The sequence below is a fragment of the Phascolarctos cinereus genome, unplaced genomic scaffold, assembly GCF_003287225.1.
Source record: "Phascolarctos cinereus isolate Bilbo 61053 unplaced genomic scaffold, phaCin_HiC Scaffold_726;HRSCAF=1367, whole genome shotgun sequence".
Lineage (NCBI taxonomy): Eukaryota > Metazoa > Chordata > Mammalia > Diprotodontia > Phascolarctidae > Phascolarctos > Phascolarctos cinereus.
Window position 1 is genome coordinate 231,031,788 of NW_027556098.1, and position 19,092 is coordinate 231,050,879.

Consider the following 19,092-nt stretch of genomic DNA (forward strand, 5'->3'; position numbering starts at 1 on the left):
CTGTGGAGGTGACTTTGGAGCCTCTAAGTCAAGGGTTCTTGTTCCTTATTATGTCATGGATCCGTTGGGAAGTTTGGTGAAACCCATGAATCCATTCTCAGAAGAATGTTTGTAAGTGCATCAAAAAAATACATAGGACTATGAAGGAAACTAATTATACTGAAATACTGTCTATAGACAAGAAGACTTCAATCACACGTGATCTAGCAGCAAATCTAATAGCTATAGTAATTTCAATGCTGCAGTGAGCATAGACAATATTTTGAGATATCTGCAACAACTGTAATGGGATTGGAAAAGATCTGTGACTTTTAGTGATTACAAAGTCACAGGTGCTGCTTATACTATTGTAATTTATTGCCTTCCTTCATAATAGAAGGAAATGATCAATTCAGTTAGAGGCTAGAGATGTAATTTTTTTTCCCATTCAGGTTTAAGAAGACCCCCCTGAAATCTATCCAAGGCTCTTTTGGGGGTCCATGGAACTTAGGTTACCAAGCCCTTTTCCAAGGTTATGCCAGCAAGATACAATCTTTGGCAAGTCCTATATAATAAGAAACATTCAGTGACACAAATTAATGGAAGGGTGTATTGGACAGGCCAGATAACAGATTGTCTGTCTGGAAGTCTGCCAGCCTCCTCAGGTGAGAAAAGGAGTCAAATGTTCCTTTGAACACAGGCCTCATACCTCTCATCTTCTGCTGTGTTCAGTGTGTTACCTGAGGCAAGGTGGCAAGGGGCCAAGTATTTTCTGTCTGCTCCAAAGAAATGATTTCCGTCTGAGCTAGGACAAGGTAACTGCCCCATCTCCCAACAAGGATATAAAGAACTTTCAGTGTAAAGAGGAGAAACATTTCTTCTGACCTCAAGTATTCTATCTCCTGATGCACCTGGCTCTTGAAGGAAGAAGAGAAAAGGTGGTGGAGAACTAGGCCTCTTTTTCTTGCTGTGCAGGTTATACTTCCATCTCGTGCTCTCTGTCCCCTTTCCTGCCTAATCTTTACCTTTAGAGGTAAGAGGAGTAATGAAGCAGGACCTCCAATCTGATCGTCTGACCGTGTGCCTCTCATCTCATATTGCACTTGTTTTCAACCCAATTTCCAGCCTCCTTTGGGAAGTGAAGTGGTACCCTCCACATAATGATGCCCATTTTCACACCTGGTCATGCCTTTTACATCCCAGTAATTCTGAATGCCTGTAAGTCATCATCCAAACCTCATTCCTCAACTTCCACCTCTCAGTTCCTTATTCTTATCCTCCTCAACTCTCTCACTCCAAAGTTTCAACCAGACACTACCTAGCCCTTCCACTGTGCCCTGTGGAATGCTTGTTCCATAAGCAACAAATCTCTCTTCATTCTAAATCTTTTCCTCCCCTACTCCTTCCATCTACTAGCTGTTACTGAATCATGGCTGTCCTCTGATGACACAGCCTCCCTGGCCACCCTTTCTAGTATTGTCTGCTCCCTCACTCATTCCCCTTGGATTACCAGTCAAGGAGAGAAAGTTAGAATGTTCCATGTTCCCCATTGCCTCTCCCAAGTTCTCCCCATACCCATCGCTCACTAACTTCTCTTCTTTTGAAGTTCATGCTATTCATATCTATCACCCAGTCAAAATCCTGATAGCTCTTATCTACACAACTCTAGGTCACTCTCTTTCCTTCCTTAATGAATTTGGTATATGGCTCACAATTTTTCTCTCATCCTCAACTCCTGTCCTCATATTACGGGATTTCAACATACATATTGACCTAACCTCAAATACCTTAACCACTCAGTTTCTTAACCTACTGACTTCCCTTGAAGTCCTCCACCCCACCTCAACCATGCAGAATGATGATTATAACCTCGATCTTGCCATTACCCCAAAATGTACCACCACCACCATATTCTAGAATTCTAAAATCCTCAAATCTGTTCTATAATCTATTGACTTTTCATCTCTTCCTCTGCCTTCCCTTACCAAATCTGTACCATGATCTCTGCTCCCTCCTAAATTCTCTCCCAGGCCATATCCCCTGCACTAGCTACTCTCTCCTTTTTCCCTGTCTAGACCTCTTGGTAAACCAATTCAGCTCTCCACACAACTCTCTTTTCTTGAATCCCTAGCCTTCTTATCATAACATCATTTATGTCCTGCCAAGCCTCGACCTTGGATTCCTCCTACCATTGGCCACTTAGACTCCTATGTACATGTTACTGAATAAAGGTAGAGAAAAATCACACAACCATTCTGACTGGGTCCACTATATATTTATGTTACATGACCTCAACTGGGCCATCACTGATGCTAGGCACTCCTTCTATACCTGCCTTATCAACTCACTATCCAACTCTCTACAGCATCTTTTCAGACTTTTTCCATCCCTCCTCAAACCTCCCATGACTCCCCCACTCACACTCTTTCAACTGAGCCCCCTGCCTCATATTTTACAGGAAAAATTGAAGTCATTCCACATGAGATATCTCTTCCTCATCTTATATAATGAGCTTATATGCCTTCTGCCACTATGTCTTCCTTCACACATGATGAAGTGGCTTTACTCCTTACCAAGGTTAACCTTTCTACCTGCTGAAGCAGTTGCTTTGCTTCATGTCTCCTCCAACAGATTGTTTCCTCTCTCTATCACTTATTTTCAATTTCTCCCTGTCTCATTCTCTATTGCCAATAAGCAAAGCCATGTCCTCTCCATCCTTGATCCTTCCATCTCTCCTATCATTCCATACCTCTTCTGCCCTTTGTGTCTAAACACCTAAAAAGAAGCTGGGCCTCCCATCTTCTCCTCTCACTCTCCTATTAACTCTCTACCACTTGGCTTCTGACCTCATCATTCAAGCAAAGCTGCTCTTTCTAAAGATATCAGTGATCTCTTAATGGCCAGATCCAAAGACCTTTTCTCAATCCTTATTCTCCTCACCTCTCTGCATGCTTTGAAACTGTTGATCACCCTCTTCTCTTTAATGGCCTCTTCTCTCTAGGCGTTCAGGACACCACCCTCTCTGATTTATCTTCTACCTATCATCACTATTTTCCAGTCTTCTTTGCTGGATCCTCATCTAAATCCTCACCCAAATGTAGGGACCACATGAGGTTCTATCCTGGGTCTTTCTTTTTTTTTTTCCCTTTTCTTTTTTGCCCAGGGTCACACAGCTAGTAAGTGTCAAGTGTCTGAGGCCAGATTTGAACTCAGGCCCTCCTGACTCCTGGGCTGGTTCTCCATTCACTACACCACCTAGCTGCCCCCGGGCCCTTCTTTCCTCTCTCTCTATACTACTTCACTTGTTAACTCACATGGATTTAATTACCATCTCTATGCTTATGATTCTCAAGTCTACCTAGCCTGCTCCAATCTCTCTGCTGACCTCCAAACTCATATTTCCAACTGCCTTTCAGACATCTCAAACTGGTTGTCCAATAGACATCTTAGTCTCAACATGTCCAAAATTGAATTCATTATCTTTCCCTCTAAACCTCCACCCTTCCTGTCTTCCATACTACTGTAGAGGGCATCACCATCCTCTAGTCCCTCAGGCTTACAACCGAGGAGTCATCCTCTAGTCAATTTTTCCCTTTCTGTATCCGATCTGTTGCTAAGACATGTCCATTTCACCTTTACAACATCTCTCAAATATACCTCCTTCTGTCCTCTGACACCACTCTTATGCAGGTGCTTATCCTCACTACTGGACCATTGCAATAGCCTGTCAGTGGGTCTGCATGCCCCAAGTCTCTTCCACACTCCAACCTATCCTCCATTCAGTCACTAACGTGATTTTTCTAAGGCACAATTCCAACCATGTCACCATGTCACCATCCTTCCATCTCCCACTCGTTAAACTCCAGTGACACCCTATCTCCTTCAGGATCAAGTACAAGAGTGTCTGCTTGGCAATCAAAGAATTTTAAAACCTAATCCCCTCTTACCTTTTAAACCTTCTTATACCTTCCTCTCTGCCAGGTACTATTTAATCCAGTGACACTGGCCTCCTTACTCTTCCATGAACAAGACACCATTTCTCAACTCAAGGCATTTCCTCTGACTGTCTGCCATGCCTGGAATGCTCTCCCTCCTCATCTTTGCCTACTGGGTTTCCTGGCTTCCTTTAAGTCCCAACTAAAATCCCATCTTCTACAGGAAGCCTTCCCCCAATCCCTCTTACTTCTAATGCTTTCCCTCTGTTCATTATTTCTTATTTATCCTATGTATAGTTTGTATAGGGTGGTGGTGCAGTGGATAGGGTATCGGGCCTAGAATCAGGAAGACTCATCTTCCTGAGTTCAAATCTGACCTCAGACACTTACTAGCTGTGTGACCCTGGGCAAGTCATCAAACCCTGTGTGCCTCAGCTTCCTCATCTGTTAAGTGAACTGGAAAAGGAAATAACAAACCACTCTAGTATCTCTTCCAAGAAAATCCCAAATGGGGTCATGAAGAGTCAGAAACTACTGAAAAATGACTGAACCACAGCAGTAATTTTTACATATTTGTTTGTGTCCCCCCCCCATTAGATTGTGAGCTCCTTGAGGGCAGTGTCTGTCGTTTGCTTCCTTTGTACCCCAGTGCTTAGTACAGTGCCTGGTACATAGTCAGTGTTCAGTAAATGTTAATTGATTGACTGTAATATGAGGACCAGTTAAGCTAGCTACAGGAAAGCTCCATCAGAAGGTGAGGGTTTTTTTTCTTCATTGTATCAACTCATGAAACCTACTGCTTTATTCATGGAGGGTTGAACTGAATGAAACTTTCTGCTAAGTCATAGAGGGGCTATGGAGCCCCAATGGAGGAAATTTTTCACACCAATGAAATCGTTAGTGTCCTAGAGTTTGAGCGGAGTAAAAGGTGCTAGATACTGACAGTATGAGCATGAAAGTTGACAAAGTTATTGTCCTCCATGAGTTTAAAGGCTATTTAGGGGGTTGGGGGTAGGATAAGGCTTGAACACAAAAACTACAGTGAGTGAGGATGTGATTAAATAGACACATAGGTGAAGTCAAACAGTGATTTAAGAACTTCAAGGAAGTATGGATTGGTTAGAGAGAAAGAAGGAAGGCTTCATGGAGGAAGTGATACCTGAGCTAGGCCTTAAAGGAGAGAAGGCTGCCATAAATGCAAACAGTTCATTGCTGGTGACAGCTCTTCCCCATGGAAAAGGCAGGGTTTCGTGCCCCTTAAATCACTCTTATTTAACAAAATCTAGGCATCTGAGACAAATCTGTTGCTCCCTTCTCCCTTACCTTGCCTTCTAAAATGGTGAAGTGAGGAGAAAAGTTAATGAGCAGAGGGAGAGAAAGTTCATTCACCCTGGTCAGTCATCCCAAATTTGGTGAGGCTCACCCAGAATCTCTTGACAGACACAGCTTTACCTCTTAATGGCTGTGTGAAGAGTCAATGGGCCACCTTGTGGCTGCCTCAAGGAAATGCCCCTTTCCCCAAAACCCAGCATCTAAGGGAAGAAGTAGGACCTTGTGAGGGGATTTAATTCAATTCAAAATTCATCAAGTATTTGTTAGACACTTACTGTGTGTAAGGCAGTTTGCTAGGAACTGAGAATATGAAGATAAGATGAAAAATAGTCCGTGCCCTCAAGGAGCTTAAATTCTGCTGGAGAGATAAATTATTATAATATTGTTCGAGCTCTAGAAAGAACACTAAAAACAAGGTGAAAGTCTTCCAGGGAACCAAGCATGCAGGACAACCTATACAAAGGCACAGAGGAGAGAGATTTAAAGGTTAAGTTTGGCAGACAGCAAGTTTGCCCAGTTAGCTAGCAAACAAGGAATAGCAAATACCAGTATAACTGGAACATATGAAGTGAACCAAAGTGAACTAAGTCTGGAAAGGTAGGCTGGAGCCAGAGTGCAAAGTGTGTTAAATGCTAAGTTGATTTTGTATTTTATCCTAGAGGGCACAGAGAGCCAATAAAGATTTTTGATTAAGGGAGTGACATGGTCAGATCTGTGACTTGGCCAGATTATTTTAGTAGCTGTGAGGACCTTGGTTTGGGAAGGGAAAGAATGAAAGCAGGGTCTCTAACTAGGAGGCTGGAACCATCCCTCCAGGCCAACGACTCCAACTCTAATCCTCATCAGGGTCTGCCTGATTAAGGGTTTATGAGTGGGGAGAATGTGGAAAATGCACAATGGGGAAGGAGATGAGAGGCAAGAGTGAGTGAAGAGTAAGAACAATAGTACTGCCCCCTTCTTCTCCCCATTGCCAACAAAGACTCATTGAATCTCAGTATCTTAAATTGGCAGGTCTGTTTTCCCCTTTGGAAATAGCAGAGGTTTTTTTATTACTTAAGATGATGAAAAAGAACTCAGTCTACATATTATATTACCTAACTTGCATTAGCAAGTGGTTAAATTTGGTTTTGACCACCATGCCTTTCACCCAGAATAGTCAAGGACGTAGGGTGGTACAATGGAAAAATTAGCTGTATTTGGAATTAGAAAACTTATGGTGTTCATATCCTAGCTACACCAATTAACTGTGTGTGTGACAGTGAACAAGGCATTTCGCACCTATTGGCCTCAGTTTCCCCACCTGAAAAATGAGAGCATTGGACTAGATGACCTCTAAAGTACCCTTTACCTTATGACTCTAAATCTGTGATCCCTAAGAATAGACTGGCACTTTTCCTAAGCACTCCTTTTTTGTGCTGAGTGCCTGAAGAGCTCTCCTTTCTCCCCTCTCACCAATTCACCCTGCCTTTTACACAAGGTAGGGCATTTATCTTCACCAGTGAAGAGAGAATCTCGTATCAATGGACTTTGGGACAGGGAGATACATCTCTATAAGTAGAAGACTACCCAAAGGCCTACCAGAAAAGTAAAATGTTAATCTGTAATGCATAAAAACTTGGTTTCATTAGGGCATTTGAAAAATCATTACACACAATCACTAAAAACAGGCTGAATGGAATTGAAAGAGCCCTGGTTTAGTAGCCAGTGTATTCAAGGTCATATGCCACCTCTGCAGCTTATTACCTTTATGACATTGGGAAAATCATTTAACATCCCTGGGCCTCAATTTCCACATTGTAAAATGAGGGGACTGGATTGGATGGCCTTAGGGGACCCTTCCAGGTCTGAATCAACATTTATTGAGATGCTATATTCAAACCGCAATGCTAGGTGTACTGTGCTGGGAATACTGAGACGTGTAAGATGTGATCCAGCTGGGGAAGGAGAGCGTGCACATAGAAGATGATGAATTAAAGGACAAATCAGTATGTAAGCATGTTTTTAAAATCAGCATATTTCAAAGGCCAGTCAAACCCAGCAGGGAGGCTTTAGGCTTGTTTTGGCAGGGGAATGATTTGGAAATTTGGAATAAATAGCAAGAAGCATGTGAAGTAAGAGAAAATTTCCACCCAAACTGGAGCTGCTTGTAAGAGTTATGGGCCTCAGGATGCCACTTGAATTCTTTTTTAATTTTAATTATTTAATTTAATTTTAAGAAATATTCCAAACTTGTTAATCATCAAGAAAAATATTCAAACATTACAGATAAGAATAGAAAACAATCATCTGTGAAACTATAAATCCCATTATATTCTTCAAATAACATAATTTTTATTAAAGTTTTTTTATTTTGTTAAAATAAGTGTATGTTATTGTTAATGACACAGCAACAAAGATGCCCTATTTGCTTCCGTATTCCCATCTAAGCTGTTTTTTTTAATGGATTTTGTTGCTTTGAATATTATTATTTCACATTGTAATAGTCAATGTATGTGTTATTTTTCTGACAATTACTTCATTTAAGTCTTCCCTGTATTTCTTAGCCTAGCCTCTTGCTTTATTTATTTATTTTTCAGTCTGTACTTGTCTTTTCACTGCTATAAGGATTGGGAAATTCTTTTTACCAGTGAAACTAGGCAACTATTCTGCAAATTATAGTTTTGGGCTGTTGCCTGGGTTCACTGAAGAATTAAATTACTTTCCTTGAATGACACAACCAGGAAGTATCAAAGACAGGTAGGATTTGAACCCAAATTTTCTTAAGTGTGAGCCTGCTTCTCTATCTATCATGCCATGCTGACTTTCTTTTTTCTTAGCTATTCTTCTTATCTGTCATTTCTTGTGGTGTAAAAATACTACATGGTATATAAAAGCACAGTATATTTTACCATGCTAAAGAGTTTCATGGCTTTTGGTGTCATTGTGGATAACATTTTCTAACAGAAGAGCAAGGGGAAAAGATGGAGTCTATGTTGAAAAGCAGCATGGCATTGTAGATGGAGCCCTAGATCTGAAGTTGGAAAGACCTGGATTTAAATACAGTCTCAGACACTCTGCAACCCTGGGCAAATCATCAAGCTCTCAGTGTTCTGGGCATTGTATAAGTTAGAGACAAATTGCAGGTCTGCCTTTGTGGATAGCGTTCCCCATGCTGATTATTTTTGGCCCAGCCTAAAAATCTAAAACCCAGCATTCAGTAGTGATAACCAAATGGATATGTTACCTTGTTCTTCAAAGATATAGGAATGAAGGAAGGAAATGAACATTTATTACATGCCAGATACTGTGCTTAAGTACTTTATAAATATCTCATTTGGTCCTTACAACAATCCTAAGAGGTAGGGGCTATTATTAGTAATCAAAATAAATATTTATTGAATTGTGAATCTATTGCAACCTATTCATTATACAAATGAGGAAACTGAGGCCTGGTGAAACTAAAAGACTTGAAAAGGGTCATGTAGATGGCAGAGCCAGGATTCTAACCCAAGTCCCCTGATTCCAAATGTAGCATTTACACATTTATACGTGTTTTATGGAAACATATTTATCGTGGCAACAGACTTCAAACAGAAGCTTCCAATGCCTTGTCCCCTTATCATGATTATTTGCCATATACCACACTGCTTCCCCCAGTGTGATTCAACTGTGCATCTCCACTGTCACAGCCACTGCCATGGTGCAGACCTTTATTACCTCATGCCTGGATCACATCAAGAGATGTACCTTGCAACATTCATTCTCCCTCCCTAACAATCAATTCTCTATCTACTGTCAAATTAATTTTCTCTAAATATCACCTATATCCTATTAATTTCCCCTGCTTATAAATTTTTAATAGCTCCCTTTCTTTTTTAAAAATAATATTTTACTTTCCCCAGTTACATATAAAGATAATTTTTAATATTCATTTTTAAAATTTTGTGTTCTAAATTTTCTCTCTCCCTCCCTCTCTTCCTCCCTCCCTGAGACAATATGCAATTTGACATAGGTTATACATGTTCAATCATACAAAACATATTACCATATTAGTCATGTTGTGAAAAAAGACACAAGCCCAAAGGGGGGGAAAACACGATAAAAATACAGAAAGTGAAATATACTGTGCTTTGATCTGCATTCAGATTCCACTTCTTTTTCTGGAGGTGGAGAGCATTTTTCATCATGAGTCCTTCAGAGTTGTCTTGGATCGTTGTATTGCTCAGAATAGCTAAATGATTCACGGTTGGTCATCATTGCTGTTATTGCATACAATGTCTCCTGGTTCTGCATACTTTGCTTTGCATCAATTCATATTAATCTTTCCTAGATCCCTGTTTCTTACAGCATCAGCTCCTGTTTTGTATATATTGTTCATAAGACCCTACAAAACCTAAACCCAACTTATTTTCCCCAATTTCCTAATACTTATTCTCTTCTGTAGATGAGCTGTCCTTAATGTCTCACAAATTCTATACCATGGTTATTGTCACTTCTGTAATTTTGTTCACATGTCTGGAATACTTTCTCATTTCTTTTCTGCCTTTCCAGATCTCCTCATCCTTTAGAACATAGCCTATATTGCCCCTTCTCCAAGAAACCTTCCTTTACTACTCTAGCTCTTATTTGTTTTTTTTTCCTCCGAATTTCTACTATATTTATTTTGCATGCTTTCTAATTATGGCACTAAATTATATACTGACTTTCATCAATCGTATGCTTATTCTGGCTTGATCAGCATTTTGATTTTAAAATACTGGTGTTCTTATTTCAGATGGCTATAGTTGTGAGGTTTTTGTTGCTGTTTTTCCTTGTTCACCTCAGTTCGTGATTTAAAAAAAAATCTGGTGTAAATAGCATCCCAATTTGATATGGATGCTCTCATGTTTCATGGGAATGGCAAGTTCCTGGCCCAATTTTGTGTGGTTTATTAAATTTATTTTTAATCATGTTGTGAAACTTTTGGCCAACTCCTTGAAAGTGGATTTTAACATATCTCCTCTTTGGCTGAAGGAGTTTCCTTTCCTAAACTGTCAGGGTTCCAGTTTCAATGTCATTTGAAAGCCTTACTTCATTTGGGATACGCCATGCAATATAAAAATAGGCTTTAGTTATTGTAAAATAAAATAAATATGAAGTGATTTATTTGTACTGTCCCCTTGTACTTCTTGGAAAAGGCATTTCTAGACATACAACTAAAGATGTTATTGCTAAATCATTTTTTTAAAATTCCAAGCCAGTTATGTCAAACATAAACCCTTTATATCACTATGTATTGGAAATAAAGGTTCAAAGTAGCAGCACTTTACACGAACCCTGCTGTTGATGTGAACACATATGTGACTTCTTTTCTATGAATAAATTGCTTCATAATTAAGGCTTAAAGAAAGGATCATAACCTCATCACCGAAAATTTCATTTGCATTCTTAGCTGAGCCTATTTAATCCAATGGAGTAATACAGGACAGGACTTGGTCATAAAGACCTAATTAGGGATAAAGACCATGAAGATTTACGCATTTTGCCTTTTTCAAGATTGTAATGCTATAATCTTCTTTACCCAAATGTACTTTGAGAATCCATCAGAATATCTAGCTAATTGATTAGATATTAGTCCTGTCAAACTATGTTTATGGCATTACTGAAAAGAGACACTAATGCATAAAATGATAGTGGGAGTTTTTCTAATGGACTTTGTTTTTAGCCTCCACAGCTATAAGTTGTGAAGTTTTTTGGGAGAAGGATCCTAACACGCGTATTTGCTACCAATTCAATCTCTTTTCCATTCTGTCTTGGAGTGAGGCCCGTTCTTCATGCAAGATGCAAGGAGGTGATTTACTAAGTATTGTGGATGGGACAGAAGAAAATTTTATAAGGCGTAAGTAGATAAATGGTCCATATTTATGTCTACCCAGTTAAAATAACTGCTGTCAGTAATCAAGTCCATTCCATGCAAAACCATGCCCCTAAGACTAGTATGGAAAATGAAACAGGTTTTTTTGTTTGTTTTTGTTTTTGTTTTTTTCTTGGAAGTGGTTTTCCTATTATCATGGAGTTTCCAACTACTTATTATCCCACTTGGCACTCTGGGAAACTGCCCTCACTTACTTCTCTGAATATCAAATTGTAAACAGGGTGACTTTGTGGCAGGAAGAGAACTCCAGCATACCCTTTGGTAACAACCGATGTCCATTTAGTAGAGTAGATTTCCATTTACTTACTCAATAGAAACTTAATGAGCACCTGCTATCTTCAAAACCTTGTGATAGGCTCTGCAGGGCCCACTAGATAAATGTCATATGTGGCCCCTGCCATCAAAGATGACCAAATCTAAGATCTAGCAGGGACGAACATATATGAAAAGTAAGTACCAATAACAAAATGAAATTATATGCAATGCTACAAAATAATGAACAATTATGGTAAGTGCTATAAGTTATAGTTACATTTATCCAGAATTCTGCTGTTCCCTTGAGGTGAGAGGCAAATGAAGGTAATATTCTTTATCTTCTTTTAACCTTGGGATCGAAGCAATATAACAAAAAAAAAATCAGGTTGTTATTTTTTGCTTATTGTATTTTTTCCATTGAAGGCTTCAGTTTGAAGCTTGTTGCCCTAATAAATCTGTTCTCATAAAACATTTATAAATCTGTGGTGCTCTTGCCTATATACTATGGCACACCTTTGCTGATCCCCCTCCATTATGTGGTAGGATTTGTAAGGCTGTGGTTAGAATATGTGTGTGTTTATACATATACATGTATGTGTGTATATGTATGTACATATAGTTTAGCACTTTGCAAATAATATCTCATTTTAGCCTCACAAATGACTCTAAGGGGTAAGTACTATTTTTATCCACATTTTACCAAAGAAGAAGCTGAGGCAAGCAGAGGTTCAATGACTTTTCCAGGGTCACACATTTAGGAAGTTTCTAAGACTTGATTTGAACTCCTAATTCCAGGTTGAGTGTTCTGTCCACTATGCTCTGTGTGTGTATGTGTATGCAAGTGTGTATTGGCACACACAAATATGTATATATATATATATATATATATATATATATATATATATATATAAAGAATAAATCACATATATGTATTGTGTGTATATGTATATCTAAATCTATGCATATTGTCTCTATACACACACATATAGCCATGAATGTAAATATATATTTACATATACATATGTGTATATATGAATCTTTAAATCCTATATATACACATAAACATAAGACCTTTATAGATTCATGACTGTTTTATGAAAATGGGTATATATCTATATAACATATATACATATACTTGTACATATTACCATACAACGTGTATATATAAAATTATGCAGTGTGTATATTTATATGCTGCTGTGCATATATTCATGTATGTGTATGTATATAGATGTAAAAAAAAATAGAACATGAGACCTATCCTCCCATTTCCAGTTGTTTTCAATACTGTTGATCAGTAATTATACTTTGAAAGTCATTCAGCAAAGTTGAAACTTATTCACAAAGGCCAGAGAAAGGAAGCCTGTCCTCTCAAGGGTTCAGTAATGATTGTAATTGATCTATATAGAAAACTTTGGGTTATGCAATTTCTACAACTCGTATTTCCTCCTTTGTAACATAGAGATTTTATGTTTCATACTGATTAATATTTTTAAAGATTTAAAAAGATGGTAGAAGAGCACCAGACGATAGTGATCATCTCAGTTTTCGCTGGGCTGGGCTGTGCACAAAGATTTTGGTTTGCACTAATGCCTTATCTCATAGTTTACTAATAGATAATGGATAATTACCTTTTCACTTCAGTTCTAAGCAGTGTAATTATGCCAAACATAGACACTGAAATTTGGTATTATTTACATCATGTAAATGTAACATGTAAACATAAATAACACATGCATATTATTTACATTTACACTTCCATTGTATGTTACACAAAGAATTACACAATAACATTTCATAATTGTTGTAAGCTTAGAAAATCAACATTTAAATATTTTAAAATTGAGTTGTTTCAAAGTACAATTTGATACATACTCTAACCTTTAACATACAAGGACCATTTTTCACAAGCCCATCGTGCTAGGTGCTCAAAACAGGAAGAGGATTTGAAGTAAGTAAATCAGTCAACAAGTATTTAAGTCAGTCAATGAATATTTATTAAGGCTCCTACTATGTGCCAGGCACTGTGCTAAGTGCTGGGAATACAAAGAAAAGAATAAACACAGTCTCTCTCACATTCCTTCATTGTGCAATGAGATCCTTGAGAGTAGGGACTGTCTTTTGCCTTTCTTTGTATCTCTACAACTTAGTGCTATGCCTGGAACATAGTAAGAGTCTTAATAAATGTTCCTTGACTGACAAATATTCTAACGGGAGAAAATATGCATAGATATATACATACACATACTACATATATGTAATACATGTGTATATACATATATGTGTGTATGTGTGTGTGTGTACACACACACACACACACACACACACACAGAAAGACAAATACATAGTATAGATGGAAACTAATCAGAAAGAGAAGGAGCTAGCATTTGGGGAAGGGTAGGACCATTAATGCCTGTGGAAAATAGGATTTGTTGGGGCAGCTAGGTAGTGCAGTAGATAGAGCACTGGCCCTGGAGTCAGGAGGACCTGAGTTCAAATCCAGCCCCAGACACATTAACACTCACTGTGTGACCCTGGGCAAGTCACTTAACCCCATTGCCTCATCAAAAAGCAAAGAAAGAAAGAAAGAAAGAAAGAAAGAAAGAAAGAAAGAAAGAAAGAAAGAAAGAAAGAAAGAAAGAAAGAAAGAAAGAAAGACAGAAGAATGTGTGCAGTCTTGAAGGAATCCAGGAAAATCAGAAGGGAGAGGCAAGGAGAAAGAGCATTCCAGGAATGGAAGACAGCCAGTACAAAGGCATTTAGGAGATGAAGTATTGTGGGTGAGGAACAGCAAGTAATCCAGAATGGTTGGGTCAGAAAGCAAGTAAAAGGCAAGAGAGTGTAATACTTTGGTGTCAAACTGAAAAAGAAAGAGATCCCTGCAGGCTACAAGAAAATTACAAATTAACGTTGTCTATGTTTTATTGCATTTTGTTGTATTTTTATTTATTTTGTTCAATATTTCCCGATTCCATTTTAATCTGGTTCAGGCCTTACTGCAGAGTTTTGCAGGCCCAGTTTAACACCTCTGGTGCAAACAGATTAGAAAGGGGGGCTAAGTTGTGAAGGGCTTTAAATGCCAAACAGAAGAGTTTATGTTTGATCTTGAAAGTAATAGTAGGGAGCCACTAGTTTATTGAGTGAAGGAGAGAGGGTGATAGGGTCAGACTTGGGCTTTAGTAAAGATCACTTTAGTTAGATTTTTAGTAAAAATCACTTTTGGTTTGGTTAGGTTAGTTTCTTCCCTCATGGGATTTAAAGTTTTAAAATATAGACTCTAGGACTTTTCCCTTCGTTATCAGTATGTCCCTCTTTTTCTTCCTATCCTCCCACTGTGACCCTAGTACCTTTCAGATTCAGTGTGCTGTTGAAAGTAATGATGATTAATCAATTTTAGGAGAACACAGTGGATTATTTACATTACCATGTAATTAAGTAACTTGGCAGGGTACTTCCCATGCATACACTATTTTTAGTGTGTTCAGTGTTAGCTCATATCAAGTTTAGGAAACTTCTCTCCTTGGTAGAAAGGGCCTCAATTGTTTCTAGTAGTGTTGATGTATCTTTTGAAATAGTTCTGTGAACATCACTTACCACCATGTCTCATAGCTAAGGCCTCATTCTGCCACCTCACACAGTGGTGAGTAACATTTATCATTGGTGTGTTGCTTTTGTGGTTGTTGTTATTGTTATTGTCCTTTGTACTCAAAGAGGACCATGATATCAGGGAGCTGATACCATGACATGCAAGTGAATTGGATTTAAGTGAGGGGGCGCCATGCAAAGTCACCAGCCTCACGTTCTCCAGAGCCATCTGGGTCCAGTGGTGAGATATAGATCAGAACTACTGGAGATGGCCCAGGATGCAGTGGGAGACCTTGTCCTTTATAAGCTGAGGTCTTTGACAGGTCTCAGTTTGCCTGAGGCAATGCCCATTTAGTGATTAAGGCTAGGTTTGGGGTTAGCCTCTCTGTCAGAGCCATAATCATGGCAGGAAAAGGAAAAAGAAGAACCCTCAGAAGATCTGACCCCAAGGATGAGAATAAATCTGGGGTTCTGAGAATAAAAGCCTTCAGTCTGAATTTGAACATTGTCAGAACAACTTCTTCCCTAAGGGGAGCTCCCTAAGGTCCTAAATAGTTTCTCCCTGTAGTTGTCTCTCAATTCTGTGGATCAGTGCCCTGTGTCTCAATATCCATCGATATCTTACCTAACCTCGACTAAGCCAGCCTCCCCTTGACTAATCCCTGTGCTACCAGCTTGTGCCGATATTTGCATTGCCTGATTTTATTACAAACTTTATCTGTCACCTACTTTGTTGTTCCAGAAACAATTGCTCTGATTCCCAAAACTAACACTATATTCATTCCAAATGTTATGTGCATCCATCAAAAACTAAAGGAGATAGTCCCATTTGAAAACTTTTGTTAATCGCTGTTGTTTTCTTTGAAATGGTGAAAAGCCCCACAGATCAACTAGGTATTCCTTCACACTGTTTAATAGTATGCCAGATTTTTGTCCAAATCAGTTTGCCTCTTCAAATGTCACTTTGAAGTGAACACACAAAGCAACACAGAATGTTCAATTATCAAGTTGAAACACGATTTCACAGTTTGATAAATTAGATATTTGTGGCACCTGTTTTGATCTAAAGTGACATTTTTGTATCTTACAAGAAGCATTTGGGTGGCTTGTACATTGGATTTTTAGATTTATGGTTCTCTCTAAAGACTTTGTGATAGTACTTAGGATCAAAGATGTAGATTTGGAAGGGAGCTAAGATTGAAATGTATTCCAACCCCTTAATTCTACAGATGAAACAATTGAGGCACAGAGAGGTTTAATAATTTGCCTGAGGTCAGACAGGCAGTAAATGACAGCTCCAGGAGTCAAACCTAGATCATTTGGGTTCATTCCCTCTGACAGTTGGGCAATGGGATCACACTGGCCAGGAAGGATGAGGATCAGGATCTAGCAAAAGCAGGGGTACCTTGTAGATTCTGTAAGTCAGATGGGCTGGAGGTTAGGTCCAGGGAGGTCAGTCAAGGCAGACAACAGAAGGCAAGCACTGTAGATCCAGGGACATGAAGGGCCCTGTGTCATAGAGGGCTGGAAGCAGGCTTAGAATATTGGGTGGGGGGAGGGAAGGCTCAGTGGTTGAGTCATTTCAGGAATACAAATCAGAGTTCAGGCAAGAGTTCAGAATTTAGAGAGGGCTGAGTTTGAAGCATGGGGCATCGACAACACAAATGAACGTTGAGATTGAGCCAGATACTTTTTGAGGTGTAATATGTGTTTGGGCAGTGGGGTGGTGTATGCCTCCATGTATGTATGTCAGCATCCAAAATCAGTCTGAAGTCTTTTGTTCTCAGACCCTTATCCTCCTTGTGCTCAGAACTTCTTTTTTATTTAATAATATTTTATTTTTTCCAATTACATGTAAAGATAGTTTCCAACATTCATTTTTGTAAAATTTTGAGTTCCAGTTTTTTTCTTTCCCTTCCCCCTCCCCAAGACAGCAAGCAATCTGATACAGGTTATGCATGGACAGTCATGTTAAACATTTCCACATTGGTCACATTGTGAAAGAAGAATCAGAACAAAAGGGAAAAACCACAGTGCTCAGAACTTCTAAAAGCTTCTGTCTCTGTCTCTCTCTAGCCCGCTTCTCCTTCCCCAATCTCCTTTCTTTCTCAGCTCAAGCACCGCTTTCTACGTGAAGCCTTTCTTCATGCTTCCCTCTCCTCAACTGCTAGTATCCTCTTTCCCTAGACTACATTGTATTTATTTTTGTATTTATTCTGTAGATACTTACATATGTATTTATTTTGTATTTAATTAAAAATCCATACATCATGTTTGTCCTTATAAGAGCAAGGGCTGTGTCATTTTTGTTCTTATGTCCTCAGCATTGAAAGCAATGCCTGCCACATAGGAGGCATTCAGGAAATGTTTGTGGAGGTTCAGACCCTGCCTCTGACACATACTAGTTGTATGACCCTAGACAAACAACTTAACCTCTCAGGGTCCAGTGTGATTTTGTTATGTCTCTAAGTTGCAGAGAAATTACTGATTTGTATTGTTAAAGGGAGTTTTTTCATTAAGAACCCCTTATATCATTCATAAATGAAGTCCAATATATATTTAAAAGCTTATGTATTGATCCCTCTTGACCCTTACTTTTCCTCCTTCTTCCCTCCTACTTCTTAATCCACCAAGTGCAAAATTCTCCCAGGTGACTGTGGATCCCATAAAAGTGAAAGTAAGCCTAGGTTAGGTTGCCTAACTTTGCATGTTATAGGGTTAAAGTATATATATATGTGTGTGTGTGTTGGAGTTGGGGAAGAGGATTATGTCTGAAAATAGCTGTAATATGTGTTATATAACATAGAAAGTATTAATAAAGTATTAATTTTTTAAAAAAAGAAAGAAAATGAGAGTGAACTCAAGCTTATTATCATAGAACATTTCATGCACTTTTTGGTTTCTACTGTTCCATATATTAGATTGTTATGAAAACTTAAGACTTCTAGATAATAAAGGGGGAAATGCATTTTAACTCAAGTGCTGCTCTCACTGAAGTAGTGAGAAGCCTCTAAGAAAATTATGGAAGGAATCCTCATGGCTGTGATACTATGTTACCAGAAGGCTGATATTTTATGGTAGATATAGTCCAAAATACCAAGCCCCATAAGTCCTGAAAAATAAGAAAGGTAATTTTTTTCCAAACCTGTGATTCTATTAATTTTGTTCATTTCAGAGCATATAAGTACGAAAGTAGTTGATGTGTGGATAGGTCTGAATCAGCTGGATGCGGCTGCTGGCTGGCAGTGGTCAGATGGCACCCCGCTCACCTACCTAAACTGGAGTCCAGGTATTTATTGTGGCTTTTAGCTATACTACAACATAACACCATCTCAAAGGCTTAATAGGTGTTTAGTCATTCTGTCGTGTCTGACTCTTTGTGACCACGTTTGGGGTTTTCTTGGCAAAGATACTGGACCAGTTTGCCATTTCTTGTAGAGCTCATTTTACAGATGAAGAACTGAGGCAGACAGCTGAAGTGACTTTCCCAGGATCATACAGCTGGTAAGTGTCTGAGTGCAGATTTGAACTCAGGTCTTCCTGACTCCAGGCCCAGTGTTCTATCTATAGCTCCACCTAGTGGCACCAAAGCTGAACTGAACTCCTACAAAGCAAGAACACTTGTACCAGACAACAATCAAAAGCCAAGAAGCTAGGCAAATTGCCCAAGGTTGAAGAAAGAATTTGGGTCAGAGCCAGAATTGGGGTCAGCTACTTTTTTTTATAGTAACAAATTGTAAAATATTTATCTATTCAAGAAACAAAATCATCCCTTTATTTAGTGTGTTATTTGGCAGATGCTCTTTTAAGTCATTTTTTTCAAGGTACTATTAATGATCTAACAAGTCACGTAGGATTTTTTTAAAGAGTCACACTCTTTAAAGCAGCATGGAATAGGGGGAAAAGCATTGGATTTGGTGTCACTTGACGTAGGTTTATATACCATGTCTACAGGTTACGATTGTGTAACCTTGGGCAAGTCACTTAACCATTCTCAGCCTCAGTTTCTAAACCTGTAAAATGAAGGGTTTGGACTAGATGACCTCTGATTCCCTGTTAGCTTGAAATCCTATGAGTGGATGCCAAGAAAAGTTTTAGATAAATTAATTATAT

At 38.7% G+C, this 19,092-nt stretch overlaps 1 protein-coding gene across 1 annotated transcript in view; it reads left to right on the top strand.

Annotated features, from left to right (window-relative positions):
• PLA2R1 (phospholipase A2 receptor 1) overlaps positions 1 to 19,092 on the top strand; it is a 168,344-nt gene that overhangs the window by 46,221 nt on the left and 103,031 nt on the right. Inside the window, 2 exon segments of the mRNA XM_021004945.2 lie at positions 10,930 to 11,103; positions 18,155 to 18,268. Of these exon segments, the coding sequence (XP_020860604.1) occupies positions 10,930 to 11,103; positions 18,155 to 18,268 (288 nt within the window).